The 25763-nt window shown below is 53.7% G+C and overlaps 1 protein-coding gene across 1 annotated transcript; it reads left to right on the top strand.

Moving 5' to 3' along the window:
• Positions 1-13198: 13198 nt before the first annotated feature.
• Positions 13199-19619, top strand: CEACAM16 (CEA cell adhesion molecule 16, tectorial membrane component). The gene is made up of 5 exons (XM_037518169.1): positions 13199-13235; positions 14393-14737; positions 15067-15342; positions 16265-16543; positions 18597-19619. Exons 1-5 carry the CDS (start codon positions 13199-13201, stop codon positions 19022-19024), a joined length of 1365 nt encoding a protein of 454 aa, XP_037374066.1. The 3' UTR covers positions 19025-19619.
• Positions 19620-25763: the final 6144 nt, after the last annotated feature.

A 25763-nucleotide genomic window follows, 5' to 3' on the forward strand; every position in this document is an offset into this window, starting at 1 on the left:
GTGCGGCCTGGGTGGGGGGCAGGTGTGTGTCAGGGGACAGGGCAGTTGACCGTGATGGGCCCAGCTCACCTTCTGAGTAGCAAGACACCTGGGCTACGGGCTACTGTCTCCTGCTACCCTAAAGGCCCATCAGGCTATTTGGAGGTGAGAGCATGGTCTCGGATCTGCCTCCAACCAAAACTCACAGACGTCTGCTTGGCGGGCTTCCTAACTAGTAGCTCTCAATATCCAGCCCAGCTCTGCCAGTTTCCCTCAGAGCCCCTTCTTCCCCTGAGGACCAGGCAACCCCCATGCCATGTGCCCCAGGAAACAGGGTCTGGCAGGAAGGCCTGGCCTGGCAGGCCTGTGGCTCCCGATGACCATCTTGGCCTAGAACCATGGCTGCCAGGACCCTTTCCCCCTTAGGCAGGCCCAGTTGGGCTCTTAGACCTGTGGCCAACCTTAACCCCTCGCTTCCTACCCTGAACCTCACCCAGGGCCTCTCCACCCCCATTGCAAATGTGGGCCCAGTCTGTAACCCTTTAATTTATTTATTCAGCAATAGGGCCTCCCAGGTGGCGCAGCGGTTGAGCGCTGGGTTGCAAAGCTGCCCGCGGCCTCTGCGGTGCCGGTTCGATCCCCGGCTGCTCCCCGGCCACCGAAGGAGGGTCCCACATGGCGCGCAGACCTCTCCTGCCGCCCGCTGCTCCCCTCAGCAGTGTACTTCGGTCCTTCTGCCTGCCCTGCTCTGGCTCTGGTGAATTCTCTCACCCTCCCGGCTTCTGACTGTACCCAGTGCATGTATAAACCAAACAACCAAACAAACAAACAAATAGATAAATAAATAAGACATGCCTCTAGAAAATTAAAAAAAATAATAATAAAAAAAAAATAAAATATTTATTCAGCAATAAATAAGCACGATTTTCCATTTTGGCAGGGAATAAAACAGCTCCTTTGTTTTGTTCTGCTCTCTTTGAGGGCCAGCCTGGCAGGGGAAAGAGTCAGGAAACAATAAATAACTAATATAGATGGTGTCCTGGAAGGTGATAAGTACATTGGGGGGAATAAAGAGAGGAGAGGGATTGAGGTTTTAAACAGAGAGGATAGAGAAGGCCTCATTGAGAAGGTGGAAATGAGCAAAGGCCTAAAGGAGGAGAGTGGGAGTCACAGTGGAGATCTGGAGGAAGAGCATTCCTGAGCGGAAGGAATGGTAGGTGCAAATGTCCTGAGGTAGGAGCATGTCCCCCGTGACTAAGGAACAGCAAGACCAATGTGGGAAGGGCAGAGAAATGAAAGGTGAAATGATAGGTGGTCAAGTCTGGAAGATGGGGAGCAATGGATCATGCAAGGCCATGAAAGACACCGTGAAGACTGATTTTTGCTCTGGAAGCTGAAAAACAAGAGCTGGTGGTAGGCTGAATGATGGCCCCACAAAGTCGTCTATATCCTAATCCTGTGGGAATGCTCCTCTAGCTGTCCAAGGGACTTTGCAGGTGTGATAAAGGATCCTGAGATAGAGAGACGATTCTGGATTACCCTGGTGGACCCTGAATATAATCACAGGAGTCCTTGTAAGTGGATAATAGTTGTGTGGGGTTATGTGAATGAAGACTACCCAGAGTCTTCTAAGAGGGACTAGGAAGAAGTGTCTAGAGATGGGACAATGAAGGAAGCAGAGGTTGAAGATGGAAGGGGCCAAAAGCCAAGGCAGCACTGAGTTGGAGTCATCTGTGAGAGATTCCACTGGCCCTGACTGACCTGGAAATGTAAGGGGGGCATGAGCAGAAGCATCTAGAAGTTGGAAAAAGCAAGAAAACATATTCTCCCCCAGAAATCAATACAACCCTGTTGAAATCTCAATTTGGGTCCAGCAAGACCTATTTTAGACTTCTGACCTCCAAAGCTTTAAGATAATGGATTTCTGCTGTTTTAAGACACTGCTTTTGTGGCAATTTGATATAGCAGCAACAGGAATTTAATGGCAGGGATGAGAAAGAATTCACAGAAGGGAAGTTCCTCCCACTGGCTCACTGTGAAAATATTCCCCAGGAGGGATTTCCCTATCCCCAAACCTGCCAGGACAGCCAGGGTCTGGATCTCTGACCTGCTTGCCAAGATCAACCAGGTCACAAGGGCAGATCGCAGCCTAGTCAATGGCCGCTGGGGTCTGGGGTGTGGGGAGACGCTGTACATCCTGGAGTCTAGACAGGGAGAACCCATATGCCTGTCTTCCATCTCTGTGTACCGACAACTGCTTGCCAAGCCCTGATATCTTTTCTCTCCCTTTCCTCAGTAGTAGGGTTTTCAACCAAGTTCATGGCTGCCAAGCATAAAAACTGCTTTTCCCAGCTTCCCTTGCAGCTAGATATGGCGATGCAACTAATTCCCAGCCAATGGAATGTGAGCAGAAGTGATAAATACAGTTCTCAGGTCATACCCTTAAAGGAAGAGGATTCCTCCTCCATTCAGTCTTCCCTTAGGCTGGAGGAAAGATTGGTAGTGGCAGTCAGGTGGGATTATGTGGATGAGGACAGCCCAGAGCCAAGTTAGAGCTTGGGCAGAGACAATGATATAGATAGAGCCGCCATGACAGGTTAGATTGCTTCCTGGGAGAGAAAGACTGCTTTCTTGTTTAAGCGACCATTGCTTTGGGCTTCTGTTACACCCAGCTCCTCCTAAATCCTAATTAATGCAACCCCACCTTCAAGATGGCAGTATTTTCAAGAGGAAGCTCTGTGAGCCTGACCACCTGCTATCTTAAATGGCCCCAACTCTGTGGTAGGCTGAATTCTGCCCCTCATCTTTGAATGTTGAAATCCTAACTCCCCAACATGACTATTTTGGAGATAGGGCCTTTGAAGAGGTAATTAAGGTTAAATGAAGTCATGGGGTGGGGGCGTAATCCAATAGGATCAGTGTCCTTATAAGAGGAGGAAGAGAAACCAGAGGATGTGGGCACAAAGACAGAAGGTCTCGGGAGGATACTAGGAAGAGGCAGCTTCTACAAGGTAAGGAGAGAGACTGAGGAGAAACCAGCTCTGATAATATCTTGATCTTGAGCTTCCAGCCTCCAAAACCAGGAGAAAATAGATGTCTGTTGTTTGAGCCACCAACTCTATATTATTTGTTATGGGAGCTCTACCTGACTAATATGAGCTTGTCCTAACCTAGCCCTGGAAATTGGGAGTACCGAAGGGACCTTCTTCCTTCACCTCTCCAAACCCAGAATTAAACATAGTAATAATAACAACAACAGCAATATCTCTAGTGAATCGAGCCTGACCTTTGTGTTTTACACGTCTGCACTTCTTGAACTCTCCAAATAATCTTAGGAGGAGGCTGGGACCACAATATTCCCATTTTGCAGATGGAAAAATTGAGCCTCGGAGACATCAAGCAATTGTCCGAAAGTCACACATCACCTGTAAGGAGAGGATAAACTGGGTTATGCCGGAATAACAACCCACCATCTCCGTGGTTCAAAGTACCAGAGGTTTATTTCTTGTTTATACCACCTGTCCGTGTCAGGGAGGCAGGTGTGAGAAGGGTGGGGGAGCTCTGCCTCAAGGCTCATTTCTGAGCCAGGCTGACAGAGACACGGACTTTTAAAGGCTACCACTGGGGGATGACACGCCCACCAGCACTTCATTGGCCAAAACAAGTCACGTGGTACAAGCTACTCTCAAGTGGGCGGGGCAAGAGCGTGCCTACTTTGTTCCCAGAACAGAGAGAACCGAAAAATGTGTGAACAGCCCAACCAACACAACTTCAGATTCAAACCAGAGTCTACTCTCCTGAGAGAACTGTCCAGCCAGGCATGTCCGCCTCCATTTGTTCATTCAATGCCTCATCCAGTCATCCAGCAGGTGCTAGATTAGGCTGTGGGGTGACCAGGGGAAGAAGTTCACCGTGCTGAAAGACACTGAGCATGAAGCATTGATAGAATTTGGTCCTGGATGAGATCTGAGGGTTGGCGGAGAAGGGTGTGTCAATAATCTGGTCATGAATCAATTCAACATTTCCCCATCACGGGCTGTGTGCCATTGTTCTGGGCTCTGAGGGGACATTTGTGAGCAAGACATACAGATCCCCGCCTTTGGAGAGCTGACAAACTCAGAAGGAATGTGTGAGGGTCATGATGCTACGAAGAATAAAGCAAGTGCTGAGAAAGTCGGGGTGCTGGAGTGGAGGGGGGGCATTCATACGGCAAGAGGGCTGGGTTTTCAAGAAATGAAGTCATAGCCAAAAAACAAAAAAAACTTGTACACAAATGTTCACAGCAGCTTTATTCATCACAGCCAAACATGGAAACTACCCGAGTGTCCCTGAGTGTGCGAATGGATAAACCAAGTAGGGTGTATCCACACTGCATATTATTCAGCCATTGAAAGGAATGTAAGTGATGCAGTGTTAGCATTTTCACACCGCATCCAAGTTACATCATGGATGGATTCAGACGTTTACGAAGTGAAAGATGCCAGACACAGGAGACCACCTAGTGCAGGATTCCTTAAGATGAAATGCTCAGAATAGGCGAGTCCATAGAGACAGATAAAGAGAGAAAGAAGTCATGAGTTCAGAGGCCCGATGGGGGGATGTGTAGTTGGATACAGGAACGTGAGTGGACCGCACCACGGAGTCGTCATGAAATGTCATCTTCTATCAAAGGTTAGGGTTTGGGTTTCTTGGGGCCGTATTTTTTCCGGACTTGCCAGCTGAGGGCAGCAGAGGACCGCGTAGATGAAGGACAGGCGCCCGCTGCATTGGGCACCCATGCCGGCCAGTGACTCTCAGTTCCGCCGGGGAGGCACCAGAGCCTGCCCCCTAGATCTCCTGAGCTCACTTTCCTTCTCTACAATCCAGCCCTGGGCCAGGTGGCTTCCTCCCTCTTCCACCAGCCTCCTACCTGGTCTCCCACCCCCTCCCACCTCCCCACCACTGGAAAACCACAGAGATAGCTCTAAAGCCCAAATTCAGTGTCACCCCTCCTTATCAAGAATTATTCATAGCTACTCAGTGTCCTTAAAGTCTAGGTTTTTCACCACCAGTCTTCCTCTACTCTCTGCAAGTCTGGCTCAGCACTTCCTGCCCCTCACGCCCATCCTGTGGTCTATGTTCATCAGATTGAACTTCCAGACCTTTGTATATTCTGTTCCCTCTTCCTAGAGTATGTCCACAGGGAAACGACTTGACTCTACCTGCAAAGTCTTCCCCACCTGCCCTATTCATCTTCTTCCAAGTCTCCTTGCAGGTGCCTCTTCCTCCAGGAAGCCCTCCCTGACTCCCAAAGTGTATCAGGTACCCCCCCCCCCGCCATGAGTTCCCATCCATTCTGTGTCATCACTGCCAGACTGTGAACCCAGAGAGGGCAGGATTGTGGCTGCCTCGGTCACCCATGGGTCCCAGCACCACCCCACATGGGACCAGCATAGGGCAGGGGTTCAAAGAAAGTATGTAGAATAAGTGAATGTGGGTGGATTCTCACTGTATCTTATCCTTCCTTTCCTGTCCCTAACAGACACCATTCACTCATAACAAACAGTTGAGTGAATCTGCCTGGGCCCTAGAGACCTGAAAATAAGACAGGCCAGCCCCCACTCTCAGAGTGCTTGAGTCAGAGGGGGTGGCGATCAGGAAGCCATGTAATAACAATTAATAATAAGCATTTGCTGAGCACTTACTACAGGCCAGGCACTGTGCTAAATGCTTTACATCTGTTAGCTTATGTCAGCTTTGCAACAGCTTTGCAGGAGAAAAACGCTTTGATTATCGTGTTTTACAGATGAGGCTAAGAAAGGTGAGGTCACATCTCTTGTCTCGCCCGCTGCTCCCCTCAGCAGTGCTTTCGGTCCGTCTGCCTGTTCTGCTCCCACTCTGTCTCTGGTGAATCCTCTCGCCCTCCCGCACCTCTGGCCTGTACCCCAGCTCTTGTATAAATAAATAAATTTTAAAAAAAAAAAAGAAAGTTGAGTTCACAGGGGAAGTAAAGGACAGCCTAGGACTGGAACCCAAGTTTTCTAACACCCAAGCTTTATCCTCTGCTCCCTCAGGTCCTACAGAAAGAAGACCCAAGATGTAATCCACACCCATTAAATGTTGGGGTCTGTATGTCCAAGCAGCAGGGTCTGCTTTCTGTAAGAGGACACGAAGAAGTGGCCAATGCTTAATCCATCAGGTATGGTTGTTGGGGGCGGAAGGCGGAGGTGGGAGGGGTGGGGGGGTGGGGGGCAGGTGGGGGGGGGATGGGTGTCGAGGTGCTGATTTGGCCCAATTAGGAAGAGACTGGAACCAGGGCTGCCCTCCAGGGTACCTTCACTCTCTCCACCCAAGCTCTGCCCACCAGGGATCGCTGACCACCACCACCCACTTCCTCTGAGTCCAGGGCACCCCTAGATTCTCTAAGTGCTGGCTCCTTGTTTTACAAATGAGGAAGTAGTGGCCTGGGGGAGGAAGTGGGCTGGGCCCTGAGCAAGGGTGATATGATTCATGGGGAAAACCCTTTCCTCCCAAATTCAACCCCTTTGTGTGCAAAAGGGCATCACATTCTGAACGAGTCACGGGGTCACTGGTGTGGGAAGGCCAGCGGCAGACACACAGACTCCCTTGACACCCCTCCCCGCCACTGAGGGGCTGCAGGCTTTTTCCTGTGCTGGTGGGGGGGTGAGGGAGAGAGGGGAGAGAGGAGTTAGACTCGGTATTTGCTGTATGCCTGGGGGTTTCCTGGAAGATTTAGTTTGAGGGGAGCTTTGCACTTCTGCAGTCAAATGCTCTACCCCTGAACTATACCCCCTACTCTGAAGCAAACATTTCAAAATGTTCGGATGTTGGCATCCTGCCATGGGGAAACTTTCTGGAGCGATAAAAAGTGTTCTAGGCTAGATTAGCACAAGAGGAATTTTAGGATATGGGAATGATATCTTGACGAAGCTGACAAGAGAGTGTGCACACCTTTCAGGAGACCAGTAGAAACCGGAACACTGACTATTTGAAGCCACGAAGGAGTTGTTTGCTAGATTTGTTATTTGCACTCTTTTTTTAAAATGAAATTTATTTATTTATTTGTTTGTTTGTTTGTTTATACAAGCACTGGGAACAGTCAGAAGCGCAGGAGGGTGAGAGAATTCACCAGAGCCAGAGCGGGGAACAGAACAGGCAAAGTGACGAAACACAGTGCTGAGGGGAGCAGCGGGCGGCCGGAGAGGTCTGCGCGCCATGTGGGACCCTCGCCGGTGGCCGGGGATCGAACCTGCGCTGCAGAGGCTGTGGGCAGCTTCGCAGCCCAGCACCCAACCGCTGCGCCACCAGGGGAGGCCCTATTTTCACTCTTTAGCTGGAAATATTTCCTGAGCACTTACCATGGACCACCTTCCCAAAATTGCCAGCCCCTCACACTCTTTTTAAAAAAAGATTTATTTATTTATACATACAGGAACTAGGGTACAAGGCCAGAGGTGCGGGGGCGTGAGAGGCTTCACCAGAGACAGTGTGGGGAACAGAACAGGCAGATTGACTGAAACACACTGCTGAGGGGAGCAGCAGGCAAGACAGGAGAGGTCTGCTGCGCCATGTGGGTCAGCTCCCTGGCCGGGGATTGAACTTGTGCTGCAGTGGCTTCGAATTGCTTCATAGTGCTGAGACTTAACCCCTTGCACCACCAGGGAGGCCCAGCCCCTCACACTTAATTGACCCTACCTCCTGCCACCCCTCACCCCACAACTACAGCCTTCCCTTTGCCCCCTCACTGACTCTCCTAAACTGGACTTTAACCATCACCCATCCCACTTGGCTATCACCGGCCATCTTGCATCCAAACTCACTTTCTCTGGGTCCCCTGCTCCCCCTTTGACCACCTCCTCCCCCTGTTCCTCCTCCCACCAGCCTCCTTGCATCCCTGCACTCATCAAAGACCTTTCTGCCTCAGGGCCTTTGCACATCCCACAGATGTTCGCTAACTTCCTCATCTCCATTCAAGAAAGGCCCTCCCTACCCCCCCTGCTTCTCCCTGTCCTCTCACCCTACATTTTATTTTTTTATAGCACTTGTTTCCACCCGACTTGATATGCTATATCAATGTTTTGATTAGTGCCCATCTCCCGCCAGTATGTTACCTGTGTCCCCGGAGGGCCATATAATCAGGGCTCAATAAGTGTTTGTTCAATGACTGAACAACTTGGAAAAACCCAGGTGAACAGGTGAGGGGGGAGGAGGGACGAGAAGGAAGGAGAGGAGGGAAGGGGGGTAAAGGATGGGTATCTGGGTGAAGGGAACAGTTTGTGCTAAGGTCTGAGATTTGCTCGTCCCGTCCTCCACCACCCCGGTCCTCACTGGCACAGTCCCCTGCCCAGGCTACCTGTTCTAGGGGGAATTAAGGAGACCCAGGGGTGCTTGTTCCCCAAGAATAGTCTCCCTAGGCCCATCCCCAGACCTTGACAGATGGCCCTGGAAGCCACACCCGAGGTCAGATCCAGGAGCCAGTCAATAGAGCTGCACAATGGGCCTCACCCTGGGGAGATAAGGGGCATCACTCAGCCCCAGCACCCTCAGCCAACCCACAGTACACACTGTTGCTACAGGCCACTGTTGCCCTGTGGCAAATATTAAGTCTGCAGTGGGCAAGTCTTAGTGAATGAGAAGGCCCCAGGTCCTCTGGCACCTTAGGGAGATAATGACTTAGCTGGTGAGATAAGCAACTGGGCTGGGAGGAGAGCTGACAAGGGTGGAGAACCTGGGCCCCAGCGGACAGTTGGGACACAGACTTCCCTCCTCGCTCCTGAGGCCTCTGTTTCCTTGTCTGCAGAGTGGGTTCTCTGAGAGGAGGAGCATGCTGAATGTAGCAACCTGTCAAGCCAGCCCTGTCTAGTGAATAACAGAATCGTTGGTAAAACAGATCTGTGATCTCACAATCTCACACGAGCCACGTCCACAACTACAGGTGTTCCAGCGTCATGCACAGGAAGGTAGAAGAGAACGTGTTCTTTAGCAGGTGCCAAATGCCATCATTTCTCTTTTTTTTTTTTTTTTAATTTATTTATTTATGCACACAAGAACTGGGGTACAGACCAGAGGTGTGGGGGGTGAGAGGATTCACCATAGACAGAGTGGGGAACAGAACAGGCAGATTGACTGAAGTACACTGCTGGCAAGAGCAGCGGGCGAGTCAGGAGAGGTCTGCTACGCCATGTGGATTGCTCCCTGGCCGACTGGGGATCCGGGGATCGAACTTGCGTTGCAGAGGCTGTGGATTGCTTCTTAGTGCGGTGCTTAACCCCTTGCACCACCAGCGAGGCCCCATTTCTCTTTTTTTAAAGATTTATTTTATCTATTTATGCATACATTTACTGGGGTACAGGCCAGAGGTGCGGGAGGGTGAGAGGCTTCCCCAGAGACAGAGTGGGAACAGGCAGATCTACTGAAATACACTACTGAAGGGAGCAGCGGGCGAGACAGGAGAGGTCTGCTGCTCCAAGTGGGTAGCTCCCTGGCCAAGGATCAAACTCATGCTGCAGTGGCTGGTGATAGCTTGATAGTGCTGAGACTTTAGCCCCTGCGGAGGCCCCCCAGTGCTATCATTTCAGCGTGGAATAGGTGTAAGATGCATGAATGTTATCTTTTACACCCTTTTTTTGCATATGTGTGTCTGCAGCAGTCATCCAGAGTGGGTGTCGATCTTTAACTTGCAGACTGCTCAGTCAGGGTATGCTCGTGGCCACCACATTAGAAACAGACTAGACTACCATGGTCCCTGCCTCCCAGAACTCCCCGCTTCGACCTCACCCCCCTCAGCCTGTTCCCCACACGCGTCCAGAAGCTCCTGCTAACACATCAGTCTGCTCCTGCTCCTCCCAGGGCACCCATCTCAGAAGGCAAGGCAAAGTCCACCCTGCAGTCTCCGCCCATCCCCCTCTGCCTGCCTCCCTCTGTCTCAGCACACACTGGCCTCACCTCAGCACACACTGGCCTCACCTCAGCACACACTGGCAGCTTTGCACAGGCGGCTCCTCCCCCAGAGTCAGCATGGCTCCCAACACCCTCTCAATTAAGGTGTTCAGTGTCTGCCCCAAAGCCACCTTTGCCCTCCATAAACCTGTGCGAGCCCCTCGCCCAGCTCTTTTTCTCCACAGCAGATAGAAATCTAACAGACAGAACATTATCTGTTTGTGTCTCCCCTGATGACAGGTCAGTTCTGTGGGGCAGGATTTTTTCCCATCCTATTCAGGGCTGTACCCCAGAGCCCTGCTCAATGCCCTGCACATAATACGTGCTCAGTAAATGCTTGTGGCATGAAGGAGCCGTGGCCCCACATGCCTGGTGCACACTGCGGGGTACTGAGCTCTCCATGTGCCTGCTCTCTTCGCGCTCAGAGGAGTCCCATGGAGATGAATATCATGATCACCCATCACCTACTTCACAGAGATCACCTGGTCTGCTTACTACCCAGGCCTGGAGCTCACGCACAGTAGGTGCTCAAGAAACTGCAGTTCTTGATGGGACCGAGGAATCCGGCTCACATCCAGGGGCACCCAAGCAGAGGCCATGGAAGTAGGGGGTGGGGCCGGAAAGGCCAGGACAGCAGAAGAGGGCGTGAGGGGGTGAGAGGCTGTGGGTGGCAGGAGCCTGGCAGGGTCTGGACAAAAGCAGGAGTCTGTCCCTGAGCCCCTGGGAACCACAGCCTGGTCACGTTCCTCAGTCAGACAGCAAATCACCAGAAACCCATACCTCCCTAGAGGCTCTTTTCTCTCTGTCTCTCTCTGTGTGTCATCCACACCGGGTATCTGGTTCCACAAACACCCCTGAGCCCCTGCTCTGTGATGGGCAGTGCTGGGACACAGAGGTGACTGCAGCAGCCCCGGCCCTGCCCTCCCAGAACTCATGGTCCAGTTGGGAAGACAGGGTCACCCTCTGACAGCGAGGACCCAGGGAGAACCTAACCCAGACTGAGAGTCCAGGAGGGCTTCCTGGAGGAGGAGGAGGAATTGTTGAGTACATGATGAAAGAGAGTAGAAGGCAGCATATGCTGAGTGGAGGGAGGGCAAATGATACAGAATGATGGGAGCAGAGTTTGCAGAAGGAAGGGTGTTCTGTGACGTAAGACCAACACACAGGAGCATGGCCAGGAGCTGAGCTTTCTCCTGAGGGCACTCAGGAGTCATGGCAGGTTGTGAGCCTCATGGGAGGGGGCAAGACCAGGGCCAGAGACCAGGAAGGAGTTGGGTAAGGGAAGCTAGACAAGGTGCGGGAGGGCACCTGGACCAGGGCAGGGGCTGTGGGGAGGGAGAGAAGGGTGCCCAAGGAAGAGTTTTTAAGAGACAGGCACCAGAGGACACGGTGTGCTGGGAAGAGAGGGGAGGCCTCGGGGACAAGGCCGCGTCTCTGTCCTAATGACAGGTGGACGGTGGCGCCACTCTGATAAAAGAAAGGGGTGGGAGAGCAGGTCTGAGGGAAGATGCCGAGGTCACCTGGGGACGAGGTGAGTGAGGTGCCAGGGACATCTGGGGAAGGCATCCTGCATGACACTGGACCAGGCCCCAGGGCTCAGGGGAGGGGCTGGGCCAGGTGAGGGTAAGGTGAGTTTGCAGATAGGGTGGGGGGAGCAGAAGGTACCAGGTCACCCATACCTCTCACTGCCCTCTCTCATCTCACCCCCAGAGCCCCGCCTGCAAGGGCAGCTCAGGACACGGGGCTGGAGGAACAAAACCAGGACATGAAAGCCACAGGGTTGATGCCCTGCCCAGAAGCCTCAGAGGGAGCAGATCAAGATAACAATAAATTAACATGTTTGTCAGGAACACACCCCACCCTATCCCCCCTCCCTGGGACCCCAGGATCCCTGCCCAACATCTTCCCAGAGACACTGCCCCCAATTTAAAAATCCCAAACCCCCTTTCGGCCTTTAGTTTTTCCCCAGGGCACTTACCTCCAGTCACTGTGAAACAGAGTGTCGTTTTGTTTATTTAGCCTCTGAACATCGGTGTGGCAGGGTGGGGTGTAAGGGCTGAGCCCCGTGGAGCCTGGCAGGAGAGGCTCCTACTAAATCTGTGCATAAATGCATGAGTGAGTCGCTCTCCACCAGGCAGTGTTTACTCATCTAACCTTTACAGCAGCCCTCGAGCTGGGTGCTGGTGCAACAGGGTGGTCCCCAGGAAAGGGGGAGGTTCCCTGTCCTATAACACTGGGATCATCCCCGTTTCCAGATGGGGAAACTGAGGCCCAGAAGCTCTACAACCTACGCGGGGCTCATGCAGGGAGAGAACAGCAGAGCTAGATCCAGAGTCTGGGCTGAAACTCCAACCAGACCTCGAGTTCGGGGCCAGGCTCCGCAGGCGCTGGGAAAATCTTGACTCCGAGGGCCAAGCTGCTCCCTAACCCTGAGCCTGCATTTCACCCTCCATTTTGAGGTAATTGGAGACTCGCTCCTGCCCCACTGCCAGTGAGTATACAGGCAAGGTCAAAGCTCAGCTCTCTCCACAGGCTTCACACCCATTAAAGAGAGAGCAAAATCAAGCCCTCAAGGGGGAAAGCGGGAGGATGTGGACTCCTCAGTCCTTGCGGGCAGCCGACCAAGAAACAGGGTCCCAGAGAGAGCAGATGGCACCCAGCTCCTACCCTGCTGTGTGGCTTCTGGCAGGAAAAGCAGGCTTCGATCCCCTCTCCCTGCAGGACCTGGGATGGTCGCACCCCCACCCGCCCGCCCATGCCTCACCTTCCCCATCTGCTAGTGGGGGTCTGACATCAGTGCTGTGATGCTCACTGAGATGACACCTTTAGGTCACACGCCTGGGTGGGAAAATGGCCGTCACTGTTTATTGGTTTTATTCCACAGTGACACCCCCAAGTTCACCACGGAGATCAGGCCTGGGCTGTGGGTAAAAACTGCCCTGAAACCTTCCCCTGCCCCCTCCTTCTTCCTCCCTGGCGACCTGGTTCTTCTCCGGGCACCGAATCCGGCTGGCCCCGGGCACAAAGAAGGTTAGGCAGCGCCCCAGGAGGCCTGGCCAGGTCGTGGCCCCTGGCCCAAACCTGCCACACCTGCTCAGGTACCCAAATGGGGCCCCAGATCCTGGGTGACTCGATCCCTCCAAATTCAGGTGATCTCCCCCGGCTCCAAATCACCAAACCCTCCCAGATCCCTCGCCAGACAGAGCCAAGCCCCAACCAGGAAGGGTCTCGGAACTGGACGCCAGCACCGCTGTCTCCAAGACCGGCTTGGGGGCCGAAGATGGTGCTGACCGGGTGCGGCTGGCTCCTCCTCAGTGGTGAGCCGGGGAATGGAGCCCCCCAGAACCTCAGCCTCCACTAAGGCCTGGGAAGGGAGGGGATCCCCAGACCAGGGAAAGAGAAGGTGAGGGCCGAGGTCCAGCATGCTGGGGAGGGAGAGCGGCTGGCATTACCCAGGCCATCTGCCCCTCCAAGAGGCGCCAGTGATGGGGGTGAGCAGGGCCAGCCACCCGAAGAGGTTTGCAGGGAGGAGATTTTCTAAGGCTGGGCTATGAGAAAGGGGCGCCTCATGCAGGCAGCAAGCCCTCACTGAGCTGGGCAGCTTGATCACAGAGGATTCCGCCCCTCTCAAAGGATGTGGCTGTGGCAGATGCCTTCTCAGCTTCAGTCTCCCTATCCATGAAATGGGCCTGACGCACCAGGTCCCTCGCAGGTCACTAGAAGCAGCTTTTCTTAGAAGCTATTTTCAACGCTTTCTGGGTGTAACCACCACCCTGCCAGGGCCCACTCATGGCCCCCACTTCACAAATGAGAAAACTGGTCAGCGTCACACAGCCAGAAAGTGGCAGGGTGGAACACTAGACCCCAAAACCTCCCTCCTCACCCTGCTCTACCAGCCTGGAAAGTACTAGAAACCAGGCTGGGCATGTAAGGACTTCTTCCATGAGAACCAACATGGCCACCCATTCCGGGGGACACACGCTAGTCAAACCCAAACAGCCCTGACCAGCTAGTCCAGTCCAGCTGCTGGGTTGTGAAGAAAAGGGGTGGAGTGTATTCAGCAGGTGCCTAAGGTCGGCTGTGGTTCTGCAGCAGCAGCAGAGAAGCAGAGGAGGAAAGTTGGGGGCGGGGGCTGGGGACGGGGTGGGCATGAGAGGCCCTGACCTCTAATGTGCAAAAGTAAAATTCACTGGGCTGGATGAACCAACTTGACCTTGTAAGACCCAGTTTGGGAAAATCTTTTGTGTCCAGTGAAATCTCCAGGATCCCTAGGCCAAGTGTGAGCTCCGGGTTTGCCCTGAGCTGTGTGCTGGAAACTGGACACGCTCCTCAGCATGCACCTCTCCCCAGGACCCAGGCACCGTGCCTGACTCAGCTTACTGAGCACTTACTATATGCCAGGAGCCAAGTCTCCTCCTCCCTCACATGAGGGGGATCGGTGGGGCCAGCTTCATCCATCCCTCCTTTTCCTCAGCCGCCTTCCTGGGCACAAGGGCCGAGATCTCTATCACCCCGGAGCCTGCCAAGCCAGCCGAGGGGGACAATGTCACCCTGGTCGTCCACGGGCTGTCAGGGGAGCTGCTTGCCTACAACTGGTATGCAGGGCCCACACTCAGCCTGGCCTACCTGGTGGTCAGCTACATCGTGAGCACGGGCGATGAGACCCCTGGCCCGAAGCACACCGGGCAGGAGGCAGTGCGCCCCGACGCCAGCCTGGACATCCAGGGCGCCCTGTCCAGGCACTCGGGCATCTACATCCTGCAGACTCTCAACAGGCAGTTTCAGACGGAGGTGGGCTACGGACACTTACGGGTCTATGGTGAGACACCCCCCAGACACCCCTCTACCCCAATGGGGCCGCCCCACTTCCTTCTCAATCCCTCTTTAAAAAGAGAGAGAGAGAGAGAGAAATGTAAAATATTTAAAACCATTCCCCCCTTCAAAAAAAAAATACTTAAAATAGCATTAAAATAGTCACCTCCTTCAGGATGACTTCCCAGATTAGACCCGCCTGCTAACCCCTTCTTCACCCCTCTAGCTGGGGGTGCCAGAGCACCACCAGGACCCTGCCTACCCCTGGCCTGGGGAGGGGAAGTCCCTGGGAGCAGGCGGTGCCCGGCCCCCTCCCCCTCTGTCTCTTGCCCACAGAGATCCTGGCCCCGCCTGTGATCATGGCCAACAGCACAGAGCTGGTGGAGCGTCGAGACACCCTGCACCTGGTATGCAGCAGCCCCAGCCCTGCTGAGGTCCGCTGGTTCCTCAATGGTGACGCCCTGCCCATCGCCGTCCGCCTCGGCCTGTCCCCAGACAGCCGGGTGCTGACCCGGCACGGAATTCGAAGGGAAGAGGCAGGAGCGTACCAGTGTGAGGTCTGGAACCCAGTCAGTGTCAGCCGCAGCGAGCCCATCAACCTGACCGTGTACTGTGAGTCCTCCTGGCCCCGGCAGAGATGCCCAATCGCCGGACCTCATAGGTGGGGAAACTGAGGACAGACGAGGGTGCCCAAGGACACCCAGGGAGTGAGTAGGCCACGCTGGGCTAGGAACCGGGATCCCGCTTCAGATGCTCTTGACCCATCTCTGAAGGACCGAGACCCACCTTAGAAGTGGAATAATCCTTTGGTTTGGAGCAATAGCTGTAGGGAAGAGAGGCGGGAAGGGAGTGGTGGGAAGTGGGGAGAGAGTTGCTGATAAAATAAAAAAACAGAATGGAGTCATTCCCAGGGGCCGCAGATCTGCAGTACGGAATCCGGGAAAACCAACCGCCAAGGTACACGAGTGCCAGTGATGTAGAAAACCTTAGAGCCTAGAATCTTCCCATCGGGGAATTCTAGATTTCAGAAGTGCTGAATTCTAGACTCTGAGAATCCTAGAAACCCTAGAAGCAGAAATTGTTTTATTGTTAGAGTGAAATTCGAAAACCTTAGAGCCACCTGATTCTAGAACCTTAGAAACCATGATGTCTAGAAGCTTAGCATTCTAGATTCTAGAAACATCGACTTGGAGCCTTAGAATTTAGACACGGAATGGCTATCAGAAACCACTCCTTAAGCTGCTGCTGCTGCTGCTTCTCCTTCTCTTTCTTCATCATCTTTTTAAACGGAGCCATCGATTTCAAACATCTTGAAATTTTGTCTGGCTCAACGCCCTCCTTTGATAAGCGAAAGCAGAGCCCCTAAAGCAAAAAAAGGTGGGGGGTGGAGGTGGGATTCAAAAAGGCCAAGGCTTTCTCCCTCCACTGGGCCCAGATACTCCCAGGCACCCAGTCCGGTGGAGAGAAAGCCAGGCGCCCCCCTCAGCTGCCCTCTCCCCCTACTGCCCTGTTTTTCTCCCTCCTGCCCTCGCAGTTGGCCCAGAACGGGTGGCCATCCTCCAGGACTCCACCACCCGCACCGGCTGCACCATCAGACTCGACTTCAACACGTCCCTCACCCTGTGGTGCGCATCTCGGTCCTGCCCAGAGCCAGAATACGTGTGGGCCTTCAACGGGCGGGCCCTAAAGAACGGCCTGGACCACCTCAACATCAGCAGTATGACAGCCGCCCAGGAGGGCACGTACACATGTATTGCTAAGAACCCCAAGACCCTGCTTTCTGGATCCGCCTCAGTGGTAGTCAAGCTCTCTGGTGAGTAGCCCCCAGCCTGGTCCCTCCCCACAGAGGCCCTATTGGACTGTGAAGGTTTGGCTGCCCGCCACCACCCACCCCCCGGCCCCGCATACACAGTGGAGCCACCATTTGTCCAACCGATGATTGGAAAGTTCGAGATTGTCAGCCCTTCACTGGCCAGGTGACAAGGTAGCATATTGGGTGGATGCCTCTTCATCCAGAAGAGGAGACAGCTCCTACCTTGACACCTGGAAACACAGGTCAAGTCACACTCTTCCCTGAGGGGTGGCAAAGTGAGGTGTGGGCCACGGGCCCCACGTTGTGGGGCAGCAGCGTGGAAAAGCATTCAGAGGTCCCTTCGTGTGGGGGCGCCCCTGTTCTAAATTTACCAGCTGGACCCACGACAGCTGCACTTGTGTGCAGCCGACTCAATTATCCAGTATCTGGCCCAGATTACAGAGCACATGTCTCTCTCTCTCTCTCTCTCTCTCTCTCTCTCACACACACACACACACACACACACACACAGAGAGAGAGAGAGAGAGAGAGAGAAAGAGAAAATCAGACCAGTTGTTGGTAAATGGAAAAACCCCAGCAGAGAGGCACTGTTTCCTGCCTCTGTCCTTAAAAGACCTGGGGGCTGGAGGTAGTGGAGGCGCATCTGGTGTTTTCACAGGCATCAGGAACCTCAGGGGACATTTTCTCATCGCCTGGGGATGGTGGCTTTGAGCAGGAGGGCCTCATTCATTCTGCCTCGGTTTCTTCCCAAGGGGCCGCCATCCCCTGGGGACAGAGGGCACAGCCCTTCCCTGCCTCCCTCCTCTCCTCCCTCCCTCCCTCTCCCGTCCCTCCTTCCTACGAACAGGCTGGGTCTCATCCAAAGGGTGGATACTCTTTCACCCAAAGCAGAAATGACATCCCCCGGGTAAGTGAAACTCCTGCCCCACCCACCTGGGATCTTGGCAGCGGGTCCTGGCAGGAGACAGGGGGTGGACTTAGCCCTGTCTGTGCAGATCAAGATGGGGGGTGGGGTGTCCTAGGCATTCGGGCCTGTGCAGGGAGTGGCACTGCACCCCCGAGGGTCTGCTGAACTGTGGCCAGTGCCAAGGGAGAGACAAGGAAAGGGAGACACCTTGCCCCGACCCGGGGAGACTGCTCTGATGGAGGAGACATGGCTTCCGCCTGGCAGAGGTGGCCCCGCCACAGGGAAGCATGGCCTGTCCCAGGGAAGAGGCCGTACCTCATCTCCATGGCCTCTGAGCAGGGATGGTACCTGACACCCGCCCTCAGCCAGCGCCTAGCCCTATGGAGGAGACCCCGCCCAGCCCAGGAGTTTCCATTCTGACTGGGGAGATGTGGTCTTGAGAAGACATGGAATTTTTTTCATAATTCCTAGTCTGATGGGGGAGACGGTACCCACCTTTGCAGTACTCCCAATCTGATGGGGGAGTACAGGTCCCCCCTCCTTTCTAGGAATCCCCAGTCTGATGGGTAGACATGGATCCATCTACTTCTGCGGTCACCAGCGTTATTGGAAGGGCCCAGCCCCAAAATCTGAAATTTCCAACCAGATGCAGGAGACATGACCCCAGGCCTTTCTTGGCAATCTTTCAATCTTGTGGGTACTATAGTGCCCATATACTGAGGCCTCTGGGTTTGACAGAAAAGTCACGGCCTGGGTATACGCTCCCAACGATCGATGGGGGAGACCTGGCTCCCATATTTTGGGAATCTGATGGAGGAGACATGATCTGACTTTCTAGGACCTTCCAGTGTAAGGGGAGAGACATGCCCCAAAGTCTAGGAGATTCCAGGTAGGGGTGAGATGGACCCCACCCTCTAGGGTCTCCCAATCTGATGGGGGAAGACACAGCTCCCTAGTAGACGTAGTTGGCCACAAAACCCGCCTCCACTGCCGCACAAAGTCATCTCCTTCCTCTGTCTCCTTCCCAGCACCCACCTGGGGAAGCGCCGGCCAGTGGGGAGGCACAGAGGGGCTGGCAGGGGGATGGGAGGGGTCACCGTGCCTAGTGCAGGCCCAGCTGACACAGCCCCCCATCACTCTCCCCAGCGGCAGCGGTTGCCATGACCATCGTGCCCGTGCCGACCAAGCCTACGGAGGGCCAGGACGTGATGCTCACCGTTCCAGGTTACCCCAAGGACCTGCTGGTCTACGCGTGGTACCGCGGGCCTGCCTCCGAGCCCAACCGGCTGCTCAGCCAACTGCCATCAGGGAACTGGATCGCAGGCCCCGCGCACACGGGCCGGGAGGTGGGCTTCACCAACTGCTCGCTGCTGGTGCACAAGCTGAACCTCACGGACGCCGGCCGCTACACGCTCAAGACCGTCACACTGCAGGGCAAGACGGAGTCTCTGCAAGTGGAGCTGCAGGTGGCCCGTGAGTGTGCGGGACGGGTGGAGGGAGCGTCTTTCAGACAGGGGCTGTTTTCTCCATTGGTCGGGGAACTGGAGGTCAAGGATGGCTATGCCTCCCCCTAAGACTGAAAGAAGGAGACTTGGCTCCTCCATCTGTCTTGGGGGGATCCCCCAAATGGAGCCCACACCTCTTCTGTCAGGCCAGGAGTAACTAGGCCTCCTTCATCAGCCTGAGGGCTCCATGCCTTCTCTCTCATGTGAGAGGTACACCAGACAATGTTTTAAAAGAGGGGGCTTAGTCTGAGGTTGGGGCCTCTTTTCCCTTTAGACAAGTGGGCCCTAAGACAAGAGATATTGCCTCTTCTATGGGGGAAATGGGCTCATGATGGGAGGTGACCTCCCCCATGGGACTCAAGGCACAAAGTGAAGGTGGAGCAGGTATACCAGGCTGGAAGGGCCTGGCCAACAGGCCATATGTCATCCCTTGCATTCTAGTAAGAAGAACAGAACTTCTGCCATCAGAGGGTGGAATTTATCCTTCAAGCTGAACTAGGGGTCATCTCCTTCATTAGGGTAGAGCTTCCTAGGTGGTGGGAATTATGTCTTCTCCATCAGACTGAGGGCTCCCAGAGTCAGATGTCTCCTCCATCAGACTGGGGGCTCCCAGATTAGAGACCATGTCTTGTCCATCAGACTGGAGGCTCCCAGATCAGAGACCATGTCTTCTCCATCAGACTGGGGGCTCTCAGAGTCAGGGACCAGGTCTCCTCCATCAGGCTGGGGGCCCCCCAGAGTCAGGGACCATGTCTCCTCCATCAGACTGGGGGCTCCCAAATTAGAGATCATATCTTCTCCATCAGACTGGGGTCTCCCAGAGTCAGGGACCATGTCTCTTCCATCAGGCTGAGGGCTCCCCAGAGTCAGGGACAATGTCTCCTCCATCAGACTGGGGGCTCCCAGATCAGAGACCATGTCTTCTCCATCAGACTGGGGGCTCCCAGAGTCAGGGACCAGGTCTCCTCCATCAGACTGGGGGCTCCCAGAGTCAGGGACCAGGTCTCCTCCATCAGACTGGGGGCTCGTAGAGTCAGGGACCAGGTCTCCTCCATCAGACCGGGGGCTCCTGGAGTCTCTCCATCAGACTGTGTATCCCCAGAAGCCTCCGCTCTGAGGCAGGATAGGGTTTCACCCACATGACCAGGCACTCCCAGAAGCCACGTTCCTGAATCAGGAGTAGTGTCACCCTTTCTCACACCTGAAGCTTCCAGGATCAGAAGCCCCATCACCACCAGATACCCCCACACTCTCCTTTCAGATTACCCCCTGGTTTGCTGGGCAGTGTTGGGGCGAATGCTGCTCAATGGCAGCAGGCCACCCCGGGGAAGCCTCGGAATTCCTTTTCAACCTGTCTCTCTTCTCACAGTCAACCTCCCTCCCAGGCAGAGGACCAACGTCACCCTCCAGAACCCGAACCTGGCACAGGCTGAGCGAGGGGCTGGTGGGGCCGCGGGGAGGCTGGGGCGTGGGCACGGCGACGGGAGGGGCGGGGGCACTGGGAACACAGTCTTTTACCTCCCTGATGGCCTCCTCCGCCCCTGTGCCCCCTCCTCCTCCGCAGTCCTGGGGTAGCAGCATGGCCCTGGCATCCTGGGCAGAGAAGAGTTCTCTGCGCATCCTCCTGTCTCCGCCCCAGAGCAGAGGATGCTCTCCACCGGAGAGGCCACTGGACCAGACCGAAGTCCTCCTGTTCTGCTTCCCGCCGCCCTAGAGTTCGAGCCCACCGGGTCCTACTCCTCCACCGAGCTGTCGAGCTGTCGGAGAGCTGCAGAGGCCATAAATGTCCCCGTTAACACATGCGCGTGTCAGCCTCTCCTTCCACCACCGCCAGCCCTGTCACCTCCAGGGGCCACCCCAGCTCCCCTCCCATCCAAGATTATCTCACACCCCTATGTGCATGCGCAGGGATGCCCAGTTTCAGCGCCGCCAGCACCCACTGCTTGATGTTGGGGTCTCAGGCCCTTCCTGTGTCCCCCCAGGTTGTAACTAAGGGCCCAGTTTCCCAGTGAGCCAAAGATTGCCCTTCCCCGGGGCACCAAACAGCTGTGGGGCACGGCCCCTCCTCTCTGCACCCCACTCCATCACCGAGGCCTGGAAGCACAGCTACTTATGCACAGGACTGGGAAAGACCAGATTTCTCAGAGTTTTAGCACCTTCTGCCCCTCCCCTGTTTAACCAGAGATGCCCCTTTATGTCCTCCATGTTTCGGAGATATCTTCCCCACCACGCTGTTTCTCTCTCAAACATCATCTGCAGAACCCTAAAAATATCTCCCTTCTCTAGCCACAAAAAAATGCCTCGCAAAGGAATGATTACAATGGGAACAGGGGTGCGGGAGAAGGGGTGGAGAGCTGGAGCCAGAGAGGATGTGTCTTCTAAGTCCTCTTCTTGCAGGGTCTGAGCCTCAGGCCCCACCCAGCCAAGATGCCCCTTTGAAGAGAGACTCTTGGTGTTGGTCAGAAGTGGTGATGGCAGATGCCAGGCTTCGGTAGAGAGTGCAGGCAGGGAAGGAAAAACCCACTAGAGAGATTGCCCAGAAATTTTCAAGACAGTCTTCCTGGAGAGGTTGAGTTTGGGTGGTGGGTAGTGAAGACCACCCAGAATGATGGTTATAATAGTTCAGCTATAATCCTTCATTTCCCATGAGTCACTACACCCTCAGTTTGCCCATGGTAAAAAAAAAAAGTGGTGGACTTGAAGTAGACTACAGTTTTCCAAGTCATTTTACTAGCTTCAGAGCCCTTTCTTTCTTTCTTTTTTTTTAAAGATTAATTAATTTATTTATACAAGCACTGGGTACAGTCAGAGGCATGGGAGGGTGAGAGAATTCACCAGAGTCAGTGCAGAGAGCAGAACAGGCAGACTGATGAAGTACACTGCTGAGGGGAGCAGCGGGTGGCAGGAGAGGTCTGCGCGCCATGTGGGACCCTCGCCAGCACCCGGGGATCGAACCGGTGCTGCAGAGACTGCGGGAAGCTTTGCAACCCAGCGCTCAACCGCTCCTCCACCCGGGAGGCCCCAGAGCCCTTTCTTTAAAGGCAAACTTCCATGGTTGGTCAACATATTCTTTAAAATACCAATACAGTAGGAGTAGATATCAATTCAAAAGCTGATGTATCCTCCCCCCAAATTTCTACACACTTAAAATAACCTCTTATTTAAATGACACTTGGATTACAAAGGCCATTAAAATGCAAACTATCAAATAGTATCAAATGACAAGTGAGAACATTCTACGAAGAAGCCTGGGGGGTATGACCAAAAGCCTCCCTTGGATGAGAAATGACAACCTTAAATGCTTCAATTCTTTGATAATACCAAAAAAAAAAAGCTTACCACGAACAAAATAAGCTCCCCCTTTAAAAAAAAAAAAAAATGAAACCCTTAAAAATAAAATTTAAATTAAAAAAAATAATAATAATAAAAACCCTAAAAAAAATTAGAAAAAGTCCACAAGACAAACCAAAGGGAAAAAAGCTAAGGAATTAAGAAAGAGGAAGGCAGACATGAAAGCAATATTAAAATTAATCAATGAAACCTAAAACTGGTATGTTGAGAAAGTCAATGTGATAGACAAGGGTGATAAGAGACTAAGATGTAAGATTAACAAGAAACTAGTCTGAGGCAGAGTCTCATTTGTGTTAGATGCTTAAACACCTATCAGGCATTTTTGGGAAGGGGGTGTGGCAGGCTCCGCGGCCAGCTCCCCGGCAGCCTCTCCCCCACCCTGCTCCAAGATGGCAGGTACCGCCTTCCACGCAAGAAGCTGAACGCGTCAGATACTCGCTTTCCCAGCCTGCTTTGCGGTTGTGGGCGGTCATGTGATCAACCCTGGCCAATGAGGGAATGGGGAGCAAAAAAGGCCCGCCCACTGACTCCACCCTACCTGAGCGGGGCGTCTAAAAGATCTCCGTGGGCTCTGAAAGCTGCTCCCTCTATCAATAGTCTCTATTTCTTTCTCTTTTTTTTAAAGATTTATTTATTTATGCATACAAGAGCTGGGGTATAGGCCAGAGATGGGGGGCTGGGGGGGTGAGAGGATTCAGGAGGGACAGAGTGGGGAGCAGAACGGGTAGACTGACTGAGATACACTGCTGAGGGGAGCAGGGGGCGAGACAGGAGAGGTGTGTTGTGCCATGTGGGTTGCTTCCTTGCCGGCGGGGGCTCGAACTCAGGCTGCAGAGGCTGAGGATTGCTTCATAGTGCGGTGCTTAAACCCTTGCGCCCCAGGAAGGCCCTCAATAGTCTCTACTGTGTGATTTCCAAGCAGTGGCACAGCTAGAAGGGGAGGATGGATTTAAGCCCATCTTAACCCCACCGCTAGGTAGTCTCAAAACAGGAATAGTGCCCCTGTCCTTACCCACCCCCATCAAGCTCACCAGAGTCAGCAACACATATAGGGCTAGAGCCCAGATGTCAGGACTTGTCTTCAGTGGCTAGAAAGGGAGGCTGGACTTATAATTGAGAGACGGGAATATGTAAGAGTAGCTTATATCGATAGAAATTTATTTATTCCTCACATAAAAATCACCCAGAAGCAGATTGTTCAGAGCTGGAGTGGTGACTCCAGAGAGACTGGGAGATCCCAGAGTCTGTCATCAGGACACAGCTCTTTCTATCCTTCTGCTCTATCATTCTTGCCTCCGGGCTCCCATATGCTCAAATTACCTCATGACCCAAGATGGCTGCTGGAGCTGCAGCTGCCTCATCATCCAGCCTTCAGACAGAAAGTAAGAATGGGATAAAAGGCAAAAATAGCCCCCAAACCAGTATACAGATGGTGCCCCTTTTAAGGACCCTTCCCCAAAGTCCCAGTCTACAACTTCCACTTAAATCTGATTGGCCAGTTCTTAATCACATGGTCACTGCGGTTACAAGGGAGGCTGGGAAAAAGTAGTCATTTTTCCTGGGTCTGCGCAGCCTCCAATAACGTCAGGGTCCTGATATCAGGTAAAGCAGGAAGAGTGAATGCCAGATGGCCAGTTGGCAGCCTTTGTCATGCCAGATCTTGGAACACCTGCCTCCCAAGCCGGACACAATGGCCTTTCTCGCCTAAGCCCAAAGGGCTAGCGCCACAGCCTAAGTGGAAAGGTTTGGGAAAAGACTAGAGTTGTGTTCATTTGGTATTTGCTTTATGCAATAGAGAATTAGGCCAGTGGGAGGGGCAGAGGGAGGGAGGGAGGGCAGGGCAGGCAACTCAGATTTCTAGGTCAAGCCAGATCCCATGTCCTGAAGCTGGGGACACTCAGATGTCCCCAGCACTAGAATCCTGTCCCTCAGGCATCTCTGGGCTCCCCGGAAACCTCAGCACAGTCCCTTCCCCTTCTTTAAACAGTCCAGGAAAGATCAACAATAGTAACCACAAGTAACAAGAGCACTGATAACGCTGACAGTGAGTGTGTCCTTGGTGTGAATTATCTCAACAAAGTCCTGCAACAACCCGTTGGAGCATTGACCGCCAGTTTCCCCATTTTACAGGTGGGAAAACAGTGAGCTGAAAATCTCCAGGCCCCACAGTTCCCATGGCTGACGGTGAGTCCCCTTCATTCTGCAGCAGGGCTGAGTGCCCCACTCCAGGGGTGGTTGAAAAGGTTACCGAGTCAATACAAGAGAAGAATCTAATGCCTAAGTGCTTGATAAGTGTTCTGCTCTCCCCACAAAAGTGTTCCTTTTGGCAACAGGCAGATGGAGAGGCCAAAAATAACCTCTTTTTCTGCAAGGCTTCTTCCTGGACTCACCCCACTCCACAGGTGGGCCTCATTTTGTGTAACACGTGGTACTCTTGAACCTGTCATCACTGCAAATGGCTCCCAAAAGGAAATAAGTGTGTGTGAGCTTTTAGAATCTTGATATTGATCATCATAGTTTCAGGGTTCTCCACAGCGACCCCCAGACTTGCTCCCCACAGCCTCTCTTTGAACCCCAGGCCATCTCTTCCCCAATTCCGAACTGTTTGTTAAAAACCCCACACCCCAGGTTCCTGATAATCTACATCACCTGGAGCTGAGATTTTAAAATAAACAACCTGGATGCTTTTGTCAGTTGGGAAGTCAGGGGACCCAGATGCAGGGACTGTTTCACAGAGAAAGGGAAAGTTAGGCCCAAAGTTCTGGCGACTTGCCCAGAGTTGCTCAGCCAGGAAGGGACAGGATCAGGAACCAGCCCAGAATCACACAGCACAAAGGGCTGAGGGCTGACAGCGGGGCCCCCACCTCTGCCCCAGCAGGATGATCATGGCTCCTCACCTCCTCCACAAAGCCACAAAACCCACATGGTGCTGGGGGCACCTGGATGCCACTAGACCTGGGGGGGTCTACCCGGCAGGGCCTCTAGGGCAGCCTCTGCCTCTCTCTGCCCCTATTCCTCCTCTTCTCCCCAGTGGGGAGGGCAGGGGGTGAGTGAATGACCCTGAGGCCAGAACACACAATGGCGCAGCCACAGTCTGGAGCCTGCCAGGGAAAGGAAGGAAACCTGCCCTGTTTTTCTCCCCTGGACTGGAATGTTGACTCAGGATGGAGAGACTGGAGGAGGGTGGGACAGAGAGGCGAAGAGAAGGGAGAAAGAGGAGCGAGAAGGAGGAAGAAAAGGAAGTGAGGTCAGACTTTGGGAACCAAGCAGATTGTCTGGTCAGCTCCAGCCCCACCTGACATATATGGCAGAGTCCAGAGAAGGCATCCTGGCCCCCTGAGGTTGCACAGGACCAGGGCAGCCAAAGAGTCTCAACTGTGTCACTAAGAACAGTCCGGAAGAGCTCTCTGGGTCCCCCCCATGACCCTCAGAAGAGGGTGTCAACCCACCCATTCTT

Source organism: Talpa occidentalis, unplaced genomic scaffold (genome assembly GCF_014898055.3).
Source record: "Talpa occidentalis isolate TD23 unplaced genomic scaffold, MPIMG_talOcc4v2.1 talOcc4.17, whole genome shotgun sequence".
Classification (NCBI taxonomy): domain Eukaryota; kingdom Metazoa; phylum Chordata; class Mammalia; order Eulipotyphla; family Talpidae; genus Talpa; species Talpa occidentalis.

What these genes read in the sequence shown, in the direction of transcription:
- CEACAM16 (XM_037518169.1), top strand. Translation starts at nt 13,199, where the DNA reads ATGGTGCTGACCGGGTGCGGCTGGCTCCTCCTCAGTG. An exon ending in CGGCTGGCTCCTCCTCAGTG is followed by an intron (nt 13,236 to 14,392) that starts GTGAGCCGGGGA and finishes CCTTTTCCTCAG; the next exon opens with CCGCCTTCCTGGGCACAAGG. An exon ending in CGGACACTTACGGGTCTATG is followed by an intron (nt 14,738 to 15,066) that starts GTGAGACACCCC and finishes TCTTGCCCACAG; the next exon opens with AGATCCTGGCCCCGCCTGTG.